Consider the following 25,230-nt stretch of genomic DNA (forward strand, 5'->3'; position numbering starts at 1 on the left):
TGTTTGGATAAAGAAAAAATGAATAAAAAAAAATTTCTTTTGTTTAAATGAAAAAAATAAGTAAAGAAAAAATTATAATAGAGAAAAATTATATTAATATCCTTATATTTTTTTATTTTTTTTATTTTTTAATTGATCAAAAAGATAAATTAGTAATTTTACACTTATTATACATTTTCTTTTTACGCTCTCTTTTTTTTTTTTCACTCTTCCCCTTCAGCTTGTCTCAAAAATTCAAACAACTCCTAACTCACTCACAATTATTCAAACTATCAAATCAAATCATCTCTCGCCCCATAACAAACCTATCTCCGCCGGTCACAACTCTATAATGTCACAACTGCTACACATATATTCCAACATTCAAAACTTAAAATTCAATTTCACAACAAAAAGAAAGAAAAGAAAAGATGACAGATATTTTAATATTTATATGTTATTTGTCTATCTGAAGTATAAATAATTTTTTTTAGTAAGGTTAGCATCACTAGCTGATTTGTTTTCAAATGATGCTTAATGACACACAATTCAATTGGCAAAGAGTCAAATAAATAAAAATAATGTGGCCCAATCACCTTAACTTCAAGTGGTGTAGGGTCCCTTTGTACATAATCTTTCACCATCGATAATATTTTTGTTATATTTAATTATTTACTATTTAGCATGTATTGTTGTTTATTTATTCTTTTAAAGTAGTTACTCTTATGATAATATGAGTAGTCACCTTTGAATTTAATAAAGCTAACTGTTTGTTTAAAACATATAAGCGTAAAAATTCTTTTCATAATGCAGACAAAATATGGTATTTTAATTTATATATGTAGACTTCATTAGGGTCAAATTTATCTCTATTTTTATCTTCCCCGCTTATATTTGTTTAAATAAAAGTCAATTAATAGGATTACTCATTAAATTATACCGGCCCTAATAATTAATTTTGACAAATTAAAGTATGACCTTAAACATTTTCTCATTAATTAAAACAAACTTTGTCTATACTTGTAATAGAATCACATTTTGTTGGTCTTTAGTATTTTTTCCTGAAGTAAATGCTGTAGTAGGCCCTGCAAGCATTTGCACAATTAAATTATCCTGGCCCTAATTACATTTCACAAATTAAAGTATTGACTTTAAACATTTTTTCATTAATTAAAATAATATTTATGCTACGTATACACTAAAATCAACTACTAGTATAAAATATTTATTAGAATATAAATACACATTAAAAATAAATTAAATCATACATATATTTATGTCATATATATTTATACATAAATATATTAATAACTGATTTTAGTGGCGAATTTTAGTGGACAAATAATATTTTTCTTAAAACAAACTTTGTCTTTTTGTAATAGAAGCGCACTTTGTTGGTCTTTAGTATTTTTTCAGAAGTAATTGCTATACTCGCGTGCACGCATTTGCACAATTTAATAATTCTAATACTTTTACATACATCATCACCATCCAAAAATCGCAATTAGAATTATAAAAAATTTGTATGTATATGACTGGAAAGTTGTAATTAATTTATGTTTTATGCAAATTAAATTTCAGATGCATATCAGTCAATGCCTTAAAAATTGACACATACCTATTATCTTGTTTGGTCTTATAGTTTATACAAATTCATTAATTTAATTACATTTCAGTGCTCCAATAATAATTGGTGAGAATATAAATTTTACGAACTTACTCCTCATCATGTTGTTATGCACATATAGGTCCCTCGTCTCTCAAAATAAAAAAATATCTTGCTCTTTTTTATCTAAATATATTTAAGATATAATATTTATCTAAATACACTAGCTAATAAAATGAATAAAAAAATTTTAACAACAAAATGAGATTAAATAAAAATCATTATTATATATTTACCTAACTACAGTAAAAATATATTTCAAAATTAATTCGTCTTTCTAAATTTAAAAAAAATAAAATAACTTTATTCTAATAAATATCTATATTTATTATTTTTTTATATTATTATTAAAGTCATTTTAAATGTTAAAATTAATTCTATCAAACACTATATAGCTTCATTACAATAAAACTCACTTTTAGTCACAACTTTTCGGTAGCAATAACATGATGATCAATTAACCACTATATATTTTATTTAACTTATATTTTTTGCAATAATTATATAGTTATCGTTATTACTACATATTATAAAAATAATTATATATTTTTTGTAGTGATCAAAAGAATTTTATCAACAATTGCTAATGTCTAAATATCGATAAATATATTAATAATTATTTTTACTGTCACTAAAAGTAAAATAAATTATTGTTAAAAATAAATTTTCTAACATAGTGTTTGTATTTATTAAAAATTGTATTTATTTTTATTTACCAAACATAACAATTACGCCATTTAAAAAATAGTTAAAAAAGTTATGTTTAAAAAAAGTACTTTTTGAAAAAAAAACTTTATTAAAGCCTGATCTTACCTTTGTTGTTATTCCGCCAATTTTTCTCATTCCAATATAATTATTGTTTTCATCTTCCATATTGATATAAAAACGACACCGCCAAGCTATAATGATCGGATATAGGTAAAATTACTCACTGTATCCTCGCTGTTAGAGATATAACCATTAATGTTACCTTCTCTTATCAGTTTAAGTTTTTGGGAAATGGTATCAAAGCTCTATGTTCGAAAGGTCAAAAGTTCGAGCTTCTCAACAAACAAACCTAAAAAAGAGACTTTGGTTGAAGGAAAATGTTAGAGATATGAGTGTTATTATTGACTTTAATTAAAAGCTTCCTAGTATAGAACCTTAATCACTATATAGTGTGTATATATATTCACCGCAACCAAACTTACCACCATAGACCTAGCCTAGTAATTAATATTGATTGCTTTGTCATATATATTACACGTTATGGTAGTTATTATTATGATCATTTAATTATCTAAAAAATATTTTTAAAATTAAAATAATATTTTCTTAATTTGACAAATTTTTTAATTTAAAAAAATAAATATTATAAAAATATAAAAAAAAATTATCTTAATTATGGATAGTATGTAGTCACCATAGATTCCATATATATAGAGAGAGAAACGTTACCTGCACATAGACAACACATTAATAATTAAAACCAAAATTGTTGTTAAGCATAAAACTCTAGAGATAGCTTGAACAACAACAATACATTTTCGATCAGATAGATGAAGCGAGAGAGAATCTCCGGCGCACTACCGGCGGCAGAACAAGAAGACCGCAACCGGAAGATAGTGAAATCACTGTACAAGGCGTTGCGGGGAGGCGGCGACACGGCGAAGGTAGAGAAGATAGTGGGAAAAGAGGTTGAATGGTGGTACCATGGGCCTCCACATTGGCATCACATGATGAAGGCGTTGACTGGGAAGTCAACGGGAGATTGTTTCGAGTTTAGGCCAAGGAGAGTGAAGGCCATTGGTGATGAGCGTGTGATTGTTGAAGGATGGGAAGGGGTGGGAGAGTATTGGGTGCATGTGTGGGGACTCAAGCAGGGGATAATTTCCCAGCTGCGTGAGTACTTCAACACCTTGGTCACTGTAGTGGTGGTGGTTCGTGTCGATGAGGATGGTGGCGGTTGTAAGCGCCAGGAAGAAGTTAGGTTATGGCGGACCACGTCTTGGGTTAGGGCTCGTGGATCTTTACCTGATCTTGTCCTCGCCATATAAATCATATCATCTTATGAGTAGTCTTATCATCAATTTTAATTATTGTTTTTCTATTAGGATGAATGAAATTTAGAAAATTAGGTGATAATATATATAGGTGTAGTCTATGGTGGCCACAAGTTTTGGTGCCTATAGTGGCTATGGACTTCACAAAATGATATTTTCAACCAAATAAAATAAAAAATTGAAGCACGTTTCAGTTCTATTAATAAATAATGACATGTTTATGAGTGTAAATAAAAGAAAAAAAATAGACCATTTATCATATTTTTTGACAAAAAAATGATCTATTGTTTTTCCTCGTCATCGGAAATGAAGTCGCTACCAATGTCCAAAATTTAAAAAATGATAGTATCTAAAAATACTTACATTGCATTAATATTTTCATTATCTACTTATACTTTTCTTTTTTGTAATTAATAATTTTAAATTTCACTTTACTAATATTAAAATTTAATTAATAACAGTAATTTTAGACTTCAAAATTTTTATTACAGAATAAAATGATTATTTTAATTAAAATAAAAGATATAAATAATTATTTATTAACGTGAAAAAAATTAATGCAATGTAAGTATTTTAGATACTATCATTTTTTAAATTTTAGGCATTGGTAGCGACTCCATTTTTGACGACGAAAGAAAACGATAGATCATTTTTTTGTCAAAAAATATGATAAATTGTCTAATTTTTTTCTTTTATTTATACTCATAAACATGTAATTATTTATTAATAAAATTGAAACGTGCTTCAATTTTTCATTTCATTTGGTTGAAAATATTATTTTATGAAGTCCATAATCACCATAAACACCAAAACTTGTGGCCACCATAGACTATATATATATATATATATATATATATATATATATATATATATATATATATATATAATATTGCTAGTATTATTTGTTTTAGTATACGTGTGTAAGTGTGTAACGCTGTAGCTATCACCATATATTTATGGTTTACGAATAAAATGCGTTCAAATTAATGATTTTCTTGGTTAATATATTACTTTTTTTTTAATGTTTTCTTTTGATTCTTTTTATCTGCATATAGTTCGGAGTTTCTTTTTTAAGGGATTAAAGTTTGTGAATTTTTTGTTTTTTATGATATTTTTTAATTTGATAAGATAAAAAATTAATCTATGAATTAAAATTTTATTTAAGAATTTATAATTGACTAATAAATTACTATATGTACAAGATATAAATATTGGGTAATGCCAGAGAAACAAAAAAAAAGTCAAAATTAAATACTGAATAAAATAAATTATGACTATTTTTTATTGATTTTTTTTGTTACCATTTACCAAATATTTCCGATAAATATTAGGTTGTAATAATTTTATGCCAATAAGACTTTTAAAAAAAATTTATCTTAGATTCGTTTTTTGGCTGTCCAAAAATTGGACCCGTCCTTGATTATTTTCGTTTAATTCCAACAAACGAAATAAATCATTAATTTTGGAGAAAAAAAAATTGTGAGTTTTCATTTTTATTATTGAAAACCTAATTTTAAATTCAATTCGAAATGAGACGTTAAAATTGCCAGAGATCTTCTGACAATTATTTTTTTATTCTTCCAACTTAAATATGAAAAAGAATGATACTACAAATTGGTCTCTATTAATTTTTATACAGGATGAATTTCTTTTATTCTTCAAATTCTAGACAATTTAATCTCTCAATTATAATAATTTCTAGAAGAATTAAGAACTAGTTTTATCACTTTTAAAATATTAAAAATTAATTTATTATTTTATTTTATCAGAGATTAATTATCTAATATTTTAAATGATAAAATTTTTTATTTTTTAAAAATTAATTTATTGGATTAAAAAATATTTACCACTTTCACAAGTGACTACTAATGGTTAATGGGCGAATTAAATGTTAAAATAAAAAAAAAAACACACACTTTATGTGTACCATTGTTGGCAACCATATATTTTTACATGGGAATTTATTAATTAAGAAAAGCTAATAAAACTAAACAAAGCACGGTGACATTACATCCACAAATGATAGGACGTGGCATATGACGTGGTTAATTAATGTGATTGCATATATAACCAGCCATAATTTCCACAAGACCACAACTAGAATCAAACATAACATATAAGATAAGATATTAAAACAACTGACTAGATCACACTCACTACTCACTCACTCTTTTAATTTGGTACTATATGACTCAATACATTTTCAACATGACACTATGCTGGCAAAGAGCATAGTATGTTAACTTCTGAAAACCTAACAAGGGTTTTCCATTATTAATTAACATGCATCATATACAGTGATAAAAAGCTTTCGACATTAATCGAATTAGTATTCAAATGCCAACAAACATTTGAAAATACTAAATTGTTAGAATGAGTCCAGGTACGGACTCATCTGAAAGAGTGCTTTTCCAAATGCTAAAGCATTTAGAGGCATTTTGCACTGCCTGTGATGGTGACGTGGCAACACCAAGTTGAGTCACGGTTAGGGCAGTGTTCACATATTCTCTAACTTGAGTGATGACACCATTTTCATTAACGGTCCATGCGTGCACCCACCAGATTAAATTGGTCTCGTCGTATCCTTCGGCCACAACAACTGAGCCGAACCCTACGACGAGATCAGGAACCGAAGACGGCGGTGATGGTGAGGATCCAGTCAACCATGGAACCAAGTGGTGGCGATGGCATGGTGGTCCATGGAACCACCACTCCAAATCTTGAGCCACAAGGCCATAAAGTGTTTGTGTGTCTTTGGAGGTTAAGGCTTTGTAGAAGTCCCTCACCACTCTTTTGTTTCTTTCCTCTAATTGCCCTAGGCATGCCTTTGATGACTCTGAGTTTGCCAGCTCCGAAGGGTAATTTTGGGAAAAAGAGTTAATTGTATATAGTGTTAATTAAGGAAAATGGAAGTGAGTGAAGAATGGGAATGTGAGGATACTTATATATAGTGGTGGAGGTGAGATTCACTATGGAAAATGTTTGGGGTTTGCATGGACAAGGGACCCACTCCTTATGAAAATAATTAATTATTGTGGACTAAGAAATGATATATAGTTTATATTATTTTGTATAAATTATTGTGGTGAGTTCTTTGGATTGGAGTATTGTGCTTCACATGATGATGTATTGCCAAATTTTTTTAAGCTTCTTGCAATGCCATTTAGTGGTTATGATTAGGTTGATAGTTGATGGTTAGTTGAGGATGAAGTATATAGCCAACAATTTTCATATTAGGGGAACATACAATTTTTATTACTTAACTAGAATGTTTGTCACAATAATATATGATATAGTGATGGAGAAAATATGAAGTAAATTATAGTCACCTTCTTTAAAGTTTGTCGAAATTCAAAATTTTGCTTTCACATAAGTGTCCAACTTGTTTAATTAAATCTTAATTAACTTCAATAAAATTTTATATATATATATATATATATATATATATATATATATATATATATATATATATATATATATATATATATATATATATATATATATATTCAAAAGCTAAATAAATTAGAGCATTGGCATGTGTCTTAAGTGTTTGGTTTTAATTATGTTAAGTAATTTGTCTCTATAATAAATGACTCGTGGTAAATGATTGACAATGCATGCATCTAGTGGTAAATATGAAAAACCAAACCAAAAAGGGAAGTTGTTTTTTTCTTTGATTAACAACCAAAAAGGGGATTTTTTTTAAGAGCTATATGTACACTAAAATCAGCTACCAAAGTCAGTTATCAATATAAAATATATATTGAAATATAAATATATATTGAAAATAAATTAAACCACATACATATTTATACATAAATATATTAGTAGTTACTTTTAGTATATAAATAATATTTTTATTTTTTTAAATAAATATTTTAATTATTTTATTTATTAAAATAGATATTTTGGACACTATTTACATTTTTAAATTTCGTTATATATCTCATTATATATCATAGATGCAAAAAATTTATTTATTTAAAATTTGTGTATGTTTTATCTCATTTAGAATATAAACAAAATATATTTATAATTAATTCATTTATATTGTAAATAAGATATGTAATAAGATATAAAATGATAAATACTCTCTAAATTATATATTTCAGTAAATAAAATATTTAATTTATTTCTTAAAAAAAAAACCAAAAAGAAGGAAGCTTCCTTATTGTCACCTAATTCACTACTTTTAAGAATTTATGTTTAATTATTATTGGACTTATGTCACAAAGCACCTAGCTAGTGCAAGCCCCAACGACCTACTAACGTTTATTAGGTAACTTATTTATTTATTTATTTTAAAATAGCTAATAACCTTTTTACTAACATAAGGCGACCTCATATTATTTATTTATTTATTAAAAAAATAGCTAATAACCTTTAACTAATAAACGTCAACGTTAGATTTAGGGATGACAATTGAGGTCCATAACCGTAAATATCTGTGAAAATACTCAAAGACGAAAAAAAAATCATCCATAAAAATAGAAATGAGGATAAAGATTTTCTTATAGAAAATTTTAAAGTGAAAATGGGATTATATCCCAACCCCAAAAATTTTCTTTTATGTATATATAAAAGTAAAATTTAATTTAAATATATATATATATAGTCGAATTATATATGACTCAATGCAAAACATACGGCACGACCCTTGAAAAAAAAAAAAGAGCTAACTTAATTATTGATATTTATTGAGGTTGTGTTTGGAAGGGGGATTAAGATTGATAAATAAAGATTGGGAGATAAAAATTAAAAGATAGAAATTAAATTAAGTTTTTGTATTATATTTAGCCTAAATTATATTAGAATGAGTTATATTTAAGTATTATGTTTTGTTTAAGATAAATATAAAAATTAAAAAATAAATTTAAAATTTAAAAAATTAAAAAAGTATTTAAATAAAAAAATTAAAAAATTTTAATTTCCGTTTCTAAAAATTTTAATCCTTTATATTTTTATTTTTTAGAAATACTAAAAAAGCTAAAATTTTTATTTTAGTCTCTAATTACCAAATACAATACTCGGTCCTATATTTTAATTTCAGTTCTAGTCCCATAAAAACGAAGAGTATATTCACAATGACTCACATGAGATAAACAATTTATATATTTTTAGTTTGAAATATTTAATCATAATAAACAATTCAATGTAACTTAATAAAAAAAATCCTATTCTAAAGTCAAATATTACACGTTGGACATTTTTATCAAGTAGCTGTTTCCTTTTTAGTACCAAATTAGATTAACATATCTAAATGTGGCTTATATATTGAACTAATATTACCTTTATTAGTAAGGTGAGCACGGTAGTGGATACCTAATTATCCGTCCGAATCCGAATCGAACTAATTAAATTAGTTCTGAAATTAATGGGTAATCAGATCCTATCCGAACTAAACTGATGATTTTTGTTAGTAATTGATTCGAATATCAATTTTAGGAGTGTAGAATTCGAACTAACCGGTGAACCCGATCATATATTAATTAAATAAAAATAAAAAAATATATATGACTTTTCTATTAGACAATGATTATTCATTATTAATATGTTTGGATTTTAATAAGTTTAATTTTTTATATATTTGATGTTTAATATATTTGAATTATTTCTATTGATATTACATGTTTATTGTACTTGTTGAATTTTTAAGATAAAAATTTAGTTTTTTTTTTATAAATTTCAAAGTCATCGGGTACCCAATTACCCGAATCGAACCAATCTGTTTTTAATCGATTTGATTTGGTTCAATTACATATAAAAAGAAATACAAATCCGAACCAAACCAAACTAATTACATTTTAATCAATTCGATTCTAATTTTATCATAAATCTAAACCAAACCGACCCCTACTCACCCAGCCAATATCTGATGAGCGAAATACATCCCAACTAATATTATCGCTGTTAACTATATATGTTTAGTCAGAATCTCATAATAATTCACTTGGTAGCCTGTGAATAGTTTTCATTTATATAGATGAATAATAAATAATACTAACACATATAATCAAGTTGAGTCGGTCGAATAACAGGCTTAATTTTTGAATGAAATTTTGATCTACGATAGATTAATCTTTGATCTGTCAGCAATAATTTATATTTATATTTATAGACATTATTTTACACATACAAAACATATAATCTGTATATTTATTTATCAGAATTTTGTACCCAAATTTTTTAGTATTTATACCTATAACTTAATAAAATTTATTTATTAAAAATAATTTAGTATTTGTATTAATAATCAAATAATGACCAAAATTACTAAAAATCACCGTAGCAAAGAATTTCTCAAAAAATAATATTAACACATATGAGAATAGCACCATGCATGCATATTTGAAAAAATGTTTATATATATGAATGGTGTTATGTGCATAAAATTAAAGTGAATAGCATTATACTATTATTACGTGTAAATAAATAATGACAAATACATTCAAGTGAATAACAATACTCAAGTTATTCTTACAATTTTTTGGAGAGTGTTGTAATTAATGAGGAAAAATGTACATCACTTTAAAGTCTTTTTAATATACAAAGGAGGCCAGGTATATGTGAAGTGTCTACATACCGAAGATGAATTTACATTTACATATTAAAGTGTGACGACAATTTTTCTAAATTAAATTATATCTAAATTGTTAGTCACCATATTAATTAGGTAATTCTCGAAACTCTCCAAATATAGTTTGAATTACTTATATATCTTTCAAGCTTGATAATTGTTTAGATTAATTAGTTAACTAATAGTTCCTGAAACATCATCATGTTCCACATTGTTGTAATTATTAGACTAGTGCGCTACCGAAAGTTATTACGCGTTATCTAGTATTATTATTATTGCGTCACACTTGAAACATTGAAGAGTATACACACTATCTACTCACATCTAAATAAACATTCAAAGGGACCTTTGGTATTCATCAAAGGACACTTATCATTATGCCTTGAAGCGGAATAATAATGCATATATAACAACACAATAAGGGTTAAAGATTTAAGATAATGTTCGAATATAGAGTTATTTGAACAAGATTATAGAGAAATTCATAAGAAACATGAAGTTGTTGTTGATCCTCTCATCACTCTAAACTTATAGGTCTCTTATTGGTTACTAACTTTTAAGTTCTAATCATTTTATAAATAAACACAATGAATAATGTATATTGAAAACAATAACAAGGTCATGCATGTCTACATGAATGCTACAGAAGTGCTCTAATATTAGCATCAACAATGCCAAGGAAATTAATTGTAAAAATTTTAATAAAATATGGGGAGCATATGCTATAAATTTTATATGATGCACAAAATTTATTCTAAGCAGAAATAAATGGAGGAATATTTGGTGACTACATTAATTGAGATTCAAGTGAAAAACTTTGTCAGCACAAACTGCTACAATAACTGGGCCCGCTAAATCACCAATAATACAACCTGAAAAGAAAGGGGTCATATTTAAAACTATGGGGAAACGGAAAATAATAGAAAATCATCATTGTATGAATCAAAGAAATCCAATTCACAAGTGGAAATGTGAGAATGTTAGGGTTATAAATTATAATTAGGCTTGGGTTAGTAAAATTTTATTTTTCGAAAATAATTTATCAATGTTAGTTTTTGGAAAATAATTTTTTAAACGTTGTAGTAGTTATATTTTACCAAAATAATTTTTAATAAATACAAGTAATAATAATTTTTAAAGTTTAAAAAGATCATAATAAATATAAATATAAAAATAAATTTAAATATTTATTGTGATATGAGATTATATTAAATTATTAATTTTAATAAGGACACAAGACAATTTTAAAAAATTGTACTTTAAATATCTTTAAAAGTATCTCTAATTTTTTAAAACTGTAAATACAAATAAGTGATTTTTTTATTTATCAAACACAACGAGATGCTTGCGTTTTTAAAAAGTATAAAGACCTCTTCAAATTTTTTTTATGAAACCAAGCTTTTGGTTTTTGAAATAACACATGCGAATTATTTTAGTTTTAAGAAATTTAGATAAGTTAAATTAGCTATTTGAGTGTCCTACAAGAAATTAACTTAAATCATGTTAAACAACTCATTTGACTTGTATGCAAATAGCTAATTTAACTTACATACATTTATTATTTACAAAAAGAATAAGTATAGCCAGTGATTTATGTTAGGGTTAGAATTTAAAATTTAAGATAAAAAAATTAAAAAAACTAATTTGATATTAGCGAAAATTGAATTTCTAATTGAATTGCATGCTTTTAGTGTTGATAATAATCTTACCAATCCACTGGCCAGTTGAAGGTTTAAAGAGGGTAGCACCAATTCCAGCCCCAATAGAGGCAAAAACAAGAGAGGCACTACACTTTACTGTTGCCACATAAACCTTCTGCTTCACTTGTCTAATTTTCTCACATTTTTCAATGTTATTATCATTTACTTTCTTGCATGGGCACATAGAAATACCAAATTGACATAATTTGCTGCCTACTTGGACAATCCATGATGCTGCAACTCCAAGTATGTACCCTACCACAAAGTCACAAACACTATTAGCACATAATAGTTTAAGTAAACAATTCAATTAATCAAACATTATAATATACTAGTAGCTTAATTGGTGCTATATATTAACATTATAATATACTAGTTTAAGAAAAAAATTAGTTCATGGCCTAATTTAACCTTAAATAAACACAGAGAATTATTTTTTAATTATTTAATATTAATATTTTTTAATTATAAAATTTAATTTAAAAAAAAAACTTAAGAATAAAAAATATTTTTTAAAAATTAGTTAATATTAGTCGGAAAAAGTTAAATCTCTTTAACCTCTGAATGTTGTTCTGGTCACAGAGAGGAAGTAGACAAGAGTTGGCATTTTTCTTGCAGCCTTGCGAGTAGCTGATGCAGGAACATCTGATCATGAAAATCACACATAAGTAAAATGCATGTAAGTGTATGTGTTAAACATTTTATTTTATTTTTGAAAGAAAAGAAGTATCATCTAGAAATAATTTGAAAGAACAAGCACAATATATACACTGTACCTTTAAGAAGCTTCCATGCCATTCTTCGAGAAAGATAATAGAAAGAGACTCTTTCTAAAATGCGTCTAGTTGTTAGGACAGTTACCTGTGTGATGATGAAGAATTCAAAATAAATCAACTTTTGAACCATCTTGCAAAAATTTTCTTGACAAAGCTAGACATAAATGCAATAGAAGACATTATATATATTGGCAATATTAGAAAAACAAAAAAGGTTTCGAAATTATCTTATTTAGTATTTATCAATTATTATAATAATTAATTAATATTAAATAAGATAAGTTTGTACTGTTTTTAGTTAATTTTTTTTGTTATTAAATATTTACGCATTTTTAGTAATATGGTCATTCTTACTTATTAATTGATAAGATTTTAAGTTCTGAAATGTAAAAAGAGTTTAACTAAAAAACTAACTTTTTTCAACTAATTTCAATATAAAAATCGTAATTTTGAATTTTAAATTTTAAATTCTCCAAAAAATAAAAGTTTAAAAAATAATTTTACAATAAAAAAATTAATATTAACTATATAAAAGTTAATTTTTTTTATACAGAAAAATAAAAATATTCTGACCTCTCGAATAATTTGCCATATCGACTTTTTAAAAGGGACGGAAAGATTGCGACAAATGGTATTTTGATTATTTGTTTGAAGATAGTCATGATCGTCCTGTTCCATCTTTGCATGAGGCTCCAAAAGTGGCAAATAGAACATCAAAAATGACCTTAGGGTAATCAATCCAAATGTCCACAGTTCAAAAGCAGAAGACAAAGGGTTAAGTTCAATGTTGTAGTTCTTTGCTGTTGTATATTTTAGAGTATCATGGTAAAAATATCTCTCAGGTACACTTCGTTTAGTAGGAATATAATCTTCAGATGTTGCTGCTCCAACATCACAATAAGCAATAATTGGTGTCCTGAAACTAATTAACGTGGCTACAATGTTAGTATGCATCCTCAAAATTTAAATTTAGAGTGCAAAATTCAATTTTTTTATATGATGTTAAAACATAATATGATGAAGCCCTTTAATAACTTTTTTTGAAGTAAAAAAGCTAAACACAATAAGGTAGAACAAAAGAAAAGAAACAAAAACTCATAACGCTAAAAATAATAATCCTTAGTCATCTCCGGTATTACTATCAATAACCACAGAATTCACCATCAATCCACTCATAGTAATTTGTAAAGAATTTGTTAATAATGTTCACCACACTTGAACCTTGATTTTTAAAAATTCTATAATTTTTTTCTAGCCAAATTATCCAGATAACGGCGGAAAAACTAACCAACCACCGCAAATTATCCAACCTTTAATAACTTACCAAGTTTAATTTGGCTACTATAATTCACTTAGAAAATAAAAGACCTAGATGGATGAGTTATGCAAGCTATCACAACACAATAGTTGTTATAATTCTTTTTTCTTATAAAATAGTAAAAAAAAAAATCTGTGAATCAGACCAATGATTTTCATAGAAAAGGGAAAAAAAATTCAAAAGATTTTGCTAGGATTTATCCTTAAAATTAGGATTTTTAGAAATTTCATTACCTTTTACACTCTTAATTTCAATTTGTTTTGATATTATTGTTCTATAATCTTGATTGATATGCCATTTAATTTACTGTATAAATCTTTAAAATTTCATCAAATTTTTAATTAATTTTTTACTATTCAAAAGTTTGTAGGTAAATTTTTATATTAGATTAAAACTTTCAATTAAGATTTTATTAACAATTGCCTTTAAAAATAATAAAAAACTATTTCAAGAATATTCACTCTCGTTAGTAAATATATTAAAAAAATCCTTTTTTTTGAACGATAACTATATATTAAAAGAAATCTACTGAAGATTTGTATCTAATATAAAAATTTAATTATAAATTCTTTTGAGTAAAGTATTGTTTTTTGTCCCCGACGTTTGGAGTAAGTCTTATTTGTATTCCTAACGTTTAAATCGTCCTATTTGTATTCCTAACGTTTATAAAAGTGATTCAATGTTATCATACTATCAATTATACTAACAAATCAAATTATATTTTTCAATTATATTCTCACTTAGATGTATTCATTTTCAATTAGGTCTCACTTGGATGTGTTCGATTTTAATATTATACCCACTATTTGTGTTTAGATTCAATTATGTCCCTAGAAAAGTGAATTATGTAAATGTTGTAAGAATTAGTTTCAACTTTTGATGAGTTATTTTTCGAAGTAGATCATCGATTCTATCCCAGACATTTGTATTATAACTTTAAGAAGAGATTTTTAAAACTCAAACTAAAGCGTTCATGATGTGTAATTGACGGCAGGATAACATGGAATCACTTTTACAAATGTTAGGGATACAAATAGGATGATTTAAACGTTACGGACACAAATAAGATTTACCCCAAACGCTGGAGACAAAAACGATACTTTACTCGATTCTTTTTAATTAAAAGACTTACTTAAAAAGTTGATGAAATTATAAAACCATAATAATTTAACATCATTTTACAAAAGAAATTTTAAATAACTGTCCATAAAATATAGACTATACAGGGTGAAGGATCATACCCAAAAAAGTCCTTTGAAGCAAAAGCGGATCCTAGAGCAAAAGAGGCAGTGGTAGCAGATGCAGAGATGAACCATGAAGATTGATAGTTTCTTGCAGTGTTAAAATTTTGGTTTTTCCTCCATAGATCCAAAAGCAATGATATTCCAGCCATGGTAAGACCTTAATTATGATACACGGTCGTTCTCTGACCAATTAGAAACTCATGAAATCAACCTCCTCATGCAAGAAAATTTAATGCACCAAAAGGTTGGTATTTATATAACACTAGTAATGTAGTCCATTTATAAAATCAATACGTCATGTTTGAGCTAGTCTTGATCAAGATCGACAATTGTGGCGAAACTACCTTTGCAATCGCAATTTAAAATCATCACCTAAACTTTTGATTGAAAAACGTTGATTAGTTCTGTAGATTCTCTTACATTAAGATAGAGTGATGTTAGATATAGAAATACAATATTTTAATGTAAGAATAACCCAAAAAATAATGAATTGAAATTGTATAAGTGCAACAAAGTAAGTAACATGAACATATATACCTTGTGTGTTTGTTGTGGAGTTTGAGACACAAATTGGAAGAGAGTAAGGTAAGAAATTTGGTAGCAGAGGAGAAACAGAGTGAAGTGGGAAGAGGTAACAGTTACAAGATCCGTTTTTGTGGCAATTTGGCTTCGTGAATTGTTCCTTCTAACTCCTATCAGTGCTTCATGCTTTTTAAGGTAAGTCTTGTAAGTTTTTTTTATATTATAAATAAAGCATTTTTTTGGTGACTATATTATAAATAAAGCATGAATCAAAACAATGCCACACAAAATAAATAAGTATATTTATCTAGATTACATTATTTCTCTAGAGTTAAAGCCCAAGCCCATATTTTCAGCCTAATACTGAGTTCCTGTCCAAAAAAAAAGTGTGTCAGCCCAAGACTGAATTTGTATCCCATTACAATACGAAAGTACAATAACACCCCTACACCACTCCTCAATTTCCCAACTTCGCTACCCTCTTCTCTGCCATTCCAAAACCCAAAACCAGAGAAAGAGAAAGAAATGTTGCGGTCCCTTGTGAGAGCCCCAGCAACAACAAACTCCAAAATCCAGCCATGGCGCGTGCCTCCTACTTTCCGTTACTCTTCCAAGCCCGCTCACTTTCTCAAACCCGATCCCAGGAATCCCGGCGCCGCCGCCAACGCTGCCATAGCCGGGCAGGCCGTCTCCGATCGACAGGAGCGCCTCCGCCTCCTCGCCGAAGATGACAAGAACCCTTCCCTTGACGTCGGCTCCAATGGCCGCCCCCTCTTTACCTCCGCTCCTTCTCTCTCACACCTCGCTCGCCAACACGCTTCCACCTACTTCAAATTCACGTACTTTCTTACATTTCCTTCGTTGTGACATTTCTTCGAACATCTTATGTGCACTACTGATTTTTTTTTCTTTTGGGTTCAGAAAGGAGGGGTTGAACTCGGTGTTACCGGAGGGGTTACCGATGGGAATGGTGACGGAGTTCCAGGAGTCCATGAGAACAGCTTTGCTTGTTCGCCAGAGCTTCCTCGATCTTCGCGACAATTTCTGGCGTGTTGTTGATCCTCCAATGTGGTCTACTAATGGTAAAGGTGTGTAGATCATGTTGAAAGTTGCTACGTTTTGTTTTTTCTGGGTGCTTCATTATGCATTTCCTTAGACTCAATGTGACTAGTGTTTGGATTTAACTTAAGTTTCCTTGATCAGCTGAAAGTGTTTGATCCTAATATATGGAATTTGGCTTGCTTTTCTATGGTTGATTCTGATTTTGGGTGATTTTTCGTTTTTTGGTTATAATTATTATTATTATTATTACTAGAAGCTTGATTGCCACACTGCTAATCTGCTCCCATTGAAGCTGCAGTTTTAAATTTTTGTAGATATTGTTATAATTAGACATTAACTTTCATGTTTTGAAAGTTTGATAGATAGGAGTAGTTTTGTTGGAGATAAAAATGAGAGGGATAGTTACTATACTGAATGTATTTATGGACTTGAGAAAATATTTAATACAATTAACAGAGACCAAAAGGTAGTTATTGAACCCAATTGTCTTTCTTATATGTAATATATTTATATGTATATGGATATATAATAAAGATTATTATTAATATGCATATTTGAGGCTGATGGTGATGTGTCTTTGGCTTGATTCCCCCACCCTCTCTTTTGGTTCCATCTAGTATTGTAATGAGGAAGCAAGTTGGGTTAGAACCAATAGATATGCTTGGTATTTTTTAGGTCAACATAGATTTGGGCGATTTCTGGTGTCTGAATATTCGTTTTTAAAGTGAGGTTCAGTGTGATTTGCGTGTCTATTTCCTTTTTTAGGTGTTAAAGTTAGGAAGCAAGTTGTGTTAGATGGTCCGGTTAGCTGTGGAAAGAGCATTGCACTTGCAATGCTTGTGCATTGGGCTAGGGAAGAAGGTTGGCTGGTTTTCTATGTCCCTAGAGGCAAGGCATGGACTCATGGAGGATTTTTCTATAGGCACCCGCTAACTGGTCTGTGGGATACTCCTATACAGGCTGCAAAGGTCCTCGAGGCAAGTATGCTAATTTCATGCTTGTTAAATTGAATAATATCCCAGAGGTACTCTTCATTGGCAATTCCATTTGTTAATATGTTAAACAGAAGGGAAAAGAAGGAAACAGCATGTGTATTTTATTGACTAATATATTAACAAATCAACAATAGATCAATTTACAAATGACTTCACTGTTGCTTAGTCCTAAGCAACTTTTTGCATTATCCAAATCACCCTAGAGATTGCCATTTCTCAGGGATGTATTTGTATGCGGCAACTTTCTTTCTTTTACGAGTTATGGCCTTCTCTTTTCCAAAATACTTTGACAGCATTTAAGTTACCCCTCCTTTAGGATTTGCACATATGATAAGAATATATCCTTTTATGATACTTTCTTTAACTAAATATGTGCTCTAGCTGAGAATATCCCCTATACTTATTCAGCGTTATGATAATTTCTGGAGAATTTTTATAAAAGAAAAAAGTTGAAAGCAAATTTCTGGAAAATTTAATACCATTCCGAACAGGTATAAATTCAAAGAAAAAAATAATAAAATAAATTGAGATAGAAGGAAGAGAGGAACTTGCTATCTTAATTTGAGATCAATGCTCTTTTGAATAAAAAGGATAATTATTTATACCTTAAAAGGTACCTTTTTATAATCTTTTGCATGGTATAAAAATTGCATTTTTTGGAATCAATAACTTCAAGCTTCTTAAGTATAAAATATCTTTGTAAATTATAAACAAGCTGGTTAAGGATTAACAACTGGTTAAAATGTTACGTTCTGTCAAACTTAAATTTTACCTTTTTCAAAAGATCATTTGAAAAAGATGTTTCTTTAAGAAGCTCATGGCCTCATCAAAACTAGCTCAGTATTTATTAATGGAAAATATTACCGCACATAGTATTTTGTTGTCAGGGTGTCATGGCATCATATTGTGTTATTTTAAATTTATGAGTCATTTGTTTCCAGGATTTTTTGAAGTACAATGAATCCTACTTAAAGCGACTGCCATGCCAAATATTTGATCCAATCCCATTAGGTGAAGGTGCTGGTGTTGGATGGTTGAAAGATGTTGATTCCTTGGCAGTTTCTGAAGGAACAATGTTATACGAGCTAGTGAAGACTGGAATTGAAGAAACACATGCAGCTGTTGGAGTTGTTGTTCGTTTGAGGAAAGAGTTATCACTTGTGAAAGACATGCCTGTACTTATTGCAATTGATCAAGTGAGAAACATATGCCTTGAAATTGTTTGTTTTCAAAGTTGCGTTATGCACTATTTTTGGTATCTTATTTGCTGTGGTTGCTGTCTCCAGTATAATAACTGGTTTACATTCAGTGAGTACGAGGAGCCAGTCACAATTCGTTCTTGTCGACCAATACATGCCAGAGAACTTACAATGGTTAGTGTGATGCTGCCATATATTTTGCAACAATGTTAGCAGTAGATCCCTTTATGGGTAATATATCTGCCATATATTTTGCTTCTGAAAACATGCTCATATACTACATTTTATCTGCATGCTTATCTTGTTGGTTAATAGTTACTTCTTTGAGAATGTTGGCTACCTTTATCGGGGGGGGGGGGGGGGGGGAGAGACTTAAGAGTTACGAGAGCGAGTAAACTACCATTTATGTCTATGAAAGTTCAGAATGTTGATAAATCTATCCTTGAATAAATGAAACTAACTTTATACTCATAAAAGATGAAAAACTGTCATTTCTACCCACGAAAGTTCGGAATATTAACAAATCTACACATGAATAAAATTAACGTTAGAGTACTTTTATTACATAGAAACCATCTTTCGTGGGTACAAATTAGTTTCGATCATTCATTGTTAAATTTGACATCATTTTAAAATTTCATGGTTAGAAATTACAGTTTACTCTAAGAGAACTCTAATGTCTGGCATCGAAAAAGATCTTCCTTTATTTGCTTGCCAGCAGTTAGGCTCATGTGCAATTAATCAATGCTTCCGTCTTACTGTTGTTGTAGGTGAATGCATTTAGGTCAATGAAGCATGATGATATGATGGTAGGGGCTTTCTCTCACTCAACAGCTGTAGGAAAGCTTCGAAAAGACTTGCCTGATGTTCCAGTAGATGCCCGTGTTATGTTTCCTCGATATAGTTTGGAGGAAGCTGAGACTGTTTGCCATTATTATTTGAGGTACTGTCACAGTGTCTTACTCTTGCAAGCAAGTTAATGTTGGCAACTATTCTACCTTACATCTTCTTTGTGAGAAACAAAGTTAGTTGCATTTTGCTTTGTCATGGCTGAGACTTGAGTGCCAATGAACCACAGAGCTTGAACTTCTGTTTTGGATTTTGAGCTTATTCTGTTTTCATTTCTGACAGGCAAAGGCTTATTCGCCATGAAGTATTTTCCGAAGAAAATTGGAAGAAGATTTACTTCCTAACCAATGGAAATGGAACAGAGATGCGAGGGTTACTTCCTCACATGGTATCATAGACAACAAATGCATTAATTTTTTGTCCAATTTGATGGATTCAGACTGTTAGTTAATAAGAGAAAATTTTGATGTTTACAATTATCCCGAGTTATTCATCATAGGAACAGTGGGTTTGCTAATTGCAGCATGATCCACTTAAATCTGTTAAATTAGCATTAGGAATTATTGTCCAACCGAATGTACCACTGGTTCTTCACCGTCCTGCTTACTGATTCCTTAGGTGGTCTGTGTATCAGGTTGTTTTATGTTTCTGTCGCACAGGAAAAAAGGCAATGTACTACTATGTATATTAATTTGCATCTTGTAGTTTTGGAATTCGAAATATTTGTTTACTATGATATATTGTTCTCTTAAATCATGAATATGCTTGTTTGATTGCCTAGAAGAGTAAACTTTTTGGACGAAAGTGTATAAACATTGCCGGAACAAGATTTTTCCCCCAATGATTGCTAATCAATGAAGGCAAAGTATTCCATGACCATGTCATGGACAAGGGAAAGGCATTGATGGCGTACAAGGTTGAGAGTTGAGAGTTAAAAGCCTTCATGGCACATAATTCAGCTTGCAAGTTCATTTCTCGGTTTAAAGATACAAATAATTATGTGCAAGAAACCCAACTAATCACCATTTCCTGTCCTCAATATTTCAACAATGAACTAATACAAAATATGTTTATTTCACATATCATTTGTGATTGATTGCATTATTTGTTAGAGAATCAAGAGGCGAAGTATAAGAAAGTACTTATAGTGGCTTCATAGCTTACAGCACACACAACTCAAGATTGGAACAAAGGTGCACATCAAAGGACTACAAACAAAGAAGAAACAAATTTGGAAATTTCTTGGTCTGCCATATCATTCTAGTTTGGAGCTATTATCATATAGGATGATCAAACTGGAGAGTTTACTTGAACATTTGAACTTGTAAACTTGTGAACTAAATTTCAGGACTTAAACTTGTAAATTCGAGAGTTTGAGAACCTTGCTTTCCTCATCTTTCATAATCTTGAGAGCCTCCATCTCCTCCTTGAACTTGGGCATGGAAGCTTTGGGAAGGGAAACATAAACTCTAACACCTCCTTTCATTGAAGGATCAAAGTTACTAGGAGGCAAGAAAAGGGTCAAATCCACATAGCCAAACATGTTCCAAGGGAGAGGTATCATATTAACCGAAGCTTTCCATCCAAAATCCACTTCATCCAACAATTCCAATTGCCTCCAATCTGTTAATACCATTGATGCACCTAAACCTCCAATCTTAATGTTACATTTCCTCATTGTCTCCAACATGTTGATGTTGCTTCTTATGTATTCCATATTACAAGGTTGTTTTTTGCTTTCCTTAATGAGCTTCAGAACCTCTGAGAGTGGTTTCTTATTAAGTTCTTTCACTGTTAAGACCACATTTGAATTCACAAAAGCATTCCCATAATACCCTTCTGGCAAAGGTGGATCCAATAGGTGCCTCACACCAACTGCTAAACACAACAAAGTCTTCCCATCACTACTCAATTCCATAGCTCTTGCCTTTGATCTCCAAACATAGGCACCAAGTGCTTCAAGTGTTGTGAAGCTTTCCTTACCATTATTATCATCACCATTTTCCTTCATCAACTCCATTTTGAGTCTCTTTATGCTCTCACCTATTCCATAATACAAATACAAGCACAGAATAAATATATGTGTTGTTAAACTTATTTTCAATATGTATTTTGTATTTCAACATATAAGGGTGATTGATTTTTTTATAGTATGATTGATTTTATACAGATACATATGATATACATATAGTGAGTAAAACGAAGTGTTTATAAATCATAGGCTCTCACCCTTGAAGTGAAAGCATTCATGTGAAAGATCATTAGATGGCCAAAATGGTGAAACTGCCATTGAACTTTTATCTATCGGAAATTTCAGTGGTTGCTTGAGAACTGTTCCGATTAATCTCTCCCTCTCCCACACAGGTTTCACAGAAGGCTCACTTTTCCCACTTGCAAGTTCAGCAACAGCTCTAAAGAATTGCGACGCACCAAAACCGTCACAAACAGCATGTGACAATCCCATTCCAATTGTGAAACCGCCACAAAGAAACTTTGTTACCTATATCGCACATATACATGTATAAGTATTAATACTATACAATACCATAAGAAAAATATAGGACAATATGTATTACATAACATGCCATAATTATATAATAAAATAAATATTAATAATTTTTTTAAAAAATATATTGTCAACAGAAAAATAAATAATAATATCAGACAAAAAAATTATTTATCTTATCTTCTTCAAATAATAAAACTTTTAGCATACCAAATATTATCTTAACAAAAGAAAAAAATTTAATTTTCATACAATGGTAGTATAAAAAATTTTACACAGTCATTTAATTATATGTTGTCATATTAACAAAAATAATTATTTTTTAAACATACTAATAATTAAAAAATTATCTAAATATGAAAATCTAATTAAATGACAGCATAAATTTGTTTATATTGTATCACTGAATCAAAATTAAATTCAAAATAAAACTATGGAGATATGTGAAAAAAATAATAATGCATGCAAATGCATAATAAGAGTATTGATATATAAGGTTAGGTTTTATACGTGTACATCACCAATTTTAAAGTATGTATGCATGATTGTTTAGTCACCTTGAAAACCAAGGGATGTTGACTAGTTTGATCATGATGAAGAGAAGGTTTGTCATAATCAAACACCAATTTCTGTGCTGTTGGAACATCAATCCCTTCAAGATAGTGAAGAGAAGAGAGTTCACAATTAGCATTTGCCTCCAAGAATGGAACTCCATCATCAGCATTATTATTGCACTTGATTCCAAGTCTTCCATCACCACCATTATTTGTTACTATCTTACCTGCAAGAGGGTAATAGTAAACCAAAGCCTTTGAAATGCCTTGTTTTATCACATGACAAGGATCTAATAGTAATTGGCCTTTTGGGTCATCAAGATTTGCTTGGTATGCATAAATGATGTGACAGAGAACGTTGAGCTCAGGATTGTTGTCAATGCTTGATAGAGGAAGAACACAAGAAGGTGTTGGTTTGGAAGGTTTAATGATCACAACATCCTTCATCTCAAGTGAGAGTGTAGTTGCATTGTTATTTGCCATGAAAGAATGTGAAAGCTATGTGTTGAGAGAGATTATTAGATTGGTATGCTTAATATTATTGTTTCATCTCTATATATATATAGGTAGAGAGCTTATTATTGTGTGCAAATGCATGTACTTTGATCTTATCCATTCAATGTGAAATTTGTTAATGTTAGTAAGTGTGGGAAGTATTGTACGAAATTAATCTCACATTGAAGAAAGTAAAGAAAAGTGAGAAGTTTATAAGATAAGAGATCTATTAATTTACTATTTTAAGGTTTTTAAGTTGGATGTGATGTCTTCTCATCTTATGTGTTCTCACTTGATTATTTTCCGTCATTACCGTAGGGAAAAAATATTCTTATAATATATATTTTTAGCTTTTTTAAAATTAGAGACCTTATATATAACAAATTAAATTATGAGCAATATTATATGACTAATAAATGAGTACCGTTAGGGAATCAATTAGGATCTAGTCAATTTTTGCCAACTTTTTAATAGATTGGATTTCGAAGTCCGTCTTAACAAATGTAAGTTGATATATATGGATGTTTTTTCTCCTAAGCATTATGATATTTCTTTTTCATACTAAATAAATGCTTTTTAATGCATTTTTTGAATTTTTTGTATTACAAATATGGATATTTCTATTTTTTAAGAATTATATAATTTTTTTTAAATCCTATAGCTGAATATTTCTTTTATTAAGTATTAGGATGTTTTTTTAATATTAAATGGATGTTTTTTTATATATTTTTGTAATTGCTCAAAAACAACCCGTGCTCCACAACTCCTTCTTCCTTGAACAACTCTTGAAACTGAACCAGATTGTACTTTCCGCAAAACTGCACCACCTCCATCGGCATCGCAAGGTCGCTCCTCCGAGTCCTGACACAAGCTTTGTTTCACCGACCACCACGATGAACTTGTCGAAGGTGGCCTCCAGCAGGGAAGAGTCCCGCTGCGGCCTTTTACAAGGTTGAGGTCGGGTCCATCTCATCGTCGCCGTCAATGACGAGATCGAGGCGGGAATTGTTGTCAAGAACAGAGAGCAGAATTCCGAGAGAACGTGTCTGTTCCTTAGTGCGCTTGAAGGTAGGGACGTGATGATGTTGGAGAGTTGACCGGTGGAGAGGAGATGACTGAGCTTGGCAACGACGAAGCGGCTGTGGAGCCGGTGTTGAGACCGAGGATCATGCCGGACTTGATGTACTCGACGGTTTTGTTGGTGGCGAACTTCTTGAAGTCGTCTTGCGTGAGGAAAGGGGTGGAAAAGGCCTGACAGTGAAGGAGAGAATCTGTGTGTGTTGTTGTTGGGATGTGCAAATTAATATGGAAGAGACGGAGAATGTTTTTATAGTTTTTAATTAGGTTTACTTAATTAGTTTTTAATTATTTAAATTTTAAATTTAAAAATTTTTATAATTATTAATAATTATAATTAATTGAGTTGTTCAATTTTTGACTGCATACTTAGTTCTCTATATTTTTTTCTAATAAATATATTAATTTTAACCAAGGTTTGACCAACTCTAGATCTGAATACTAAATTCTCAAATTCTAATAATACAAAAAAATATTGATTAAAAATATTAACTAATATTAATAAAAAATATTAATTCTCAAACATTTTTCATAAATTAACATGATTACGATATAAAAATACTGAAATATTTAATAACAAAAAATATTAACTAAAAACACCTAGAATTTAGACATAAGACATGGCTATCGAGAAATGGGGAGCAATAAATTTCTCCTAGAAAGAGTTTG

General features: G+C 29.3%; 4 protein-coding genes across 4 annotated transcripts; 2 read left to right on the plus strand and 2 right to left on the minus strand.

Annotated features, from left to right (window-relative positions):
• The first annotated feature begins 3,183 nt into the window (after positions 1-3,183).
• LOC112805216 (senescence associated gene 20-like) lies at positions 3,184-3,681 on the plus strand. Its single transcript, XM_025847867.2, has one exon. The coding sequence runs from the start codon at positions 3,184-3,186 to the stop codon at positions 3,679-3,681; it is 498 nt and encodes a 165-aa protein (XP_025703652.1).
• Positions 3,682-11,056: 7,375 nt separating this feature from the next.
• Positions 11,057-15,451, minus strand: LOC112796178 (uncharacterized). Its single transcript, XM_025838554.1, has 6 exons — positions 15,298-15,451; positions 13,314-13,651; positions 12,741-12,825; positions 12,523-12,609; positions 11,974-12,219; positions 11,057-11,136 (listed from the first exon to the last, which is right to left on the minus strand). The coding sequence occupies exons 1-6, from the start codon at positions 15,449-15,451 to the stop codon at positions 11,057-11,059; spliced, it is 990 nt and encodes a 329-aa protein (XP_025694339.1).
• An 826-nt stretch (positions 15,452-16,277) lies between these two features.
• LOC112793351 (uncharacterized) lies at positions 16,278-20,685 on the plus strand. Its single transcript, XM_025836225.3, has 7 exons — positions 16,278-16,663; positions 16,746-16,912; positions 17,652-17,863; positions 18,823-19,077; positions 19,168-19,254; positions 19,851-20,023; positions 20,212-20,685. Exons 1-7 carry the CDS (start codon positions 16,350-16,352, stop codon positions 20,324-20,326), a joined length of 1,323 nt encoding a protein of 440 aa, XP_025692010.1. The 5' UTR covers positions 16,278-16,349; the 3' UTR covers positions 20,327-20,685.
• A 299-nt stretch (positions 20,686-20,984) lies between these two features.
• LOC112793335 (tetrahydroanabasine acetyltransferase) lies at positions 20,985-23,523 on the minus strand. Its single transcript, XM_025836224.2, has 3 exons — positions 22,993-23,523; positions 22,159-22,429; positions 20,985-21,972 (listed from the first exon to the last, which is right to left on the minus strand). The coding sequence occupies exons 1-3, from the start codon at positions 23,470-23,472 to the stop codon at positions 21,281-21,283; spliced, it is 1,443 nt and encodes a 480-aa protein (XP_025692009.1). The 5' UTR covers positions 23,473-23,523; the 3' UTR covers positions 20,985-21,280.
• Between the last annotated feature and the right edge of the window lie 1,707 nt (positions 23,524-25,230).

Source organism: Arachis hypogaea, chromosome 1, assembly GCF_003086295.3.
Source record: "Arachis hypogaea cultivar Tifrunner chromosome 1, arahy.Tifrunner.gnm2.J5K5, whole genome shotgun sequence".
NCBI classification, from domain to species: Eukaryota; Viridiplantae; Streptophyta; class Magnoliopsida; order Fabales; family Fabaceae; genus Arachis; species Arachis hypogaea.

What these genes read in the sequence shown, in the direction of transcription:
- LOC112805216 (XM_025847867.2), top strand. Translation starts at nt 3,184, where the DNA reads ATGAAGCGAGAGAGAATCTCCGGCGCACTACCGGCGGCAGAACAAGAA.
- LOC112796178 (XM_025838554.1), bottom strand. Translation starts at nt 15,451, where the DNA reads ATGGCTGGAATATCATTGCTTTTGGATCTATGGAGGAAAAACCAAAAT. An exon ending in TATGGCAAATTATTCGAGAG is followed by an intron (nt 12,826 to 13,313) that starts GTCAGAATATTT and finishes ATCATCACACAG; the next exon opens with GTAACTGTCCTAACAACTAG. An exon ending in GACCAGAACAACATTCAGAG is followed by an intron (nt 12,220 to 12,522) that starts GTTAAAGAGATT and finishes ACTTTGTGGTAG; the next exon opens with GGTACATACTTGGAGTTGCA.
- LOC112793351 (XM_025836225.3), top strand. Translation starts at nt 16,350, where the DNA reads ATGTTGCGGTCCCTTGTGAGAGCCCCAGCAACAACAAACTCCAAAATC. An exon ending in TACTTATTGCAATTGATCAA is followed by an intron (nt 19,078 to 19,167) that starts GTGAGAAACATA and finishes TGCTGTCTCCAG; the next exon opens with TATAATAACTGGTTTACATT. An exon ending in GTTTGCCATTATTATTTGAG is followed by an intron (nt 20,024 to 20,211) that starts GTACTGTCACAG and finishes CATTTCTGACAG; the next exon opens with GCAAAGGCTTATTCGCCATG.
- LOC112793335 (XM_025836224.2), bottom strand. Translation starts at nt 23,472, where the DNA reads ATGGCAAATAACAATGCAACTACACTCTCACTTGAGATGAAGGATGTT. An exon ending in AACATCCCTTGGTTTTCAAG is followed by an intron (nt 22,430 to 22,992) that starts GTGACTAAACAA and finishes TGTGCGATATAG; the next exon opens with GTAACAAAGTTTCTTTGTGG. An exon ending in TGAATGCTTTCACTTCAAGG is followed by an intron (nt 21,973 to 22,158) that starts GTGAGAGCCTAT and finishes ATTATGGAATAG; the next exon opens with GTGAGAGCATAAAGAGACTC.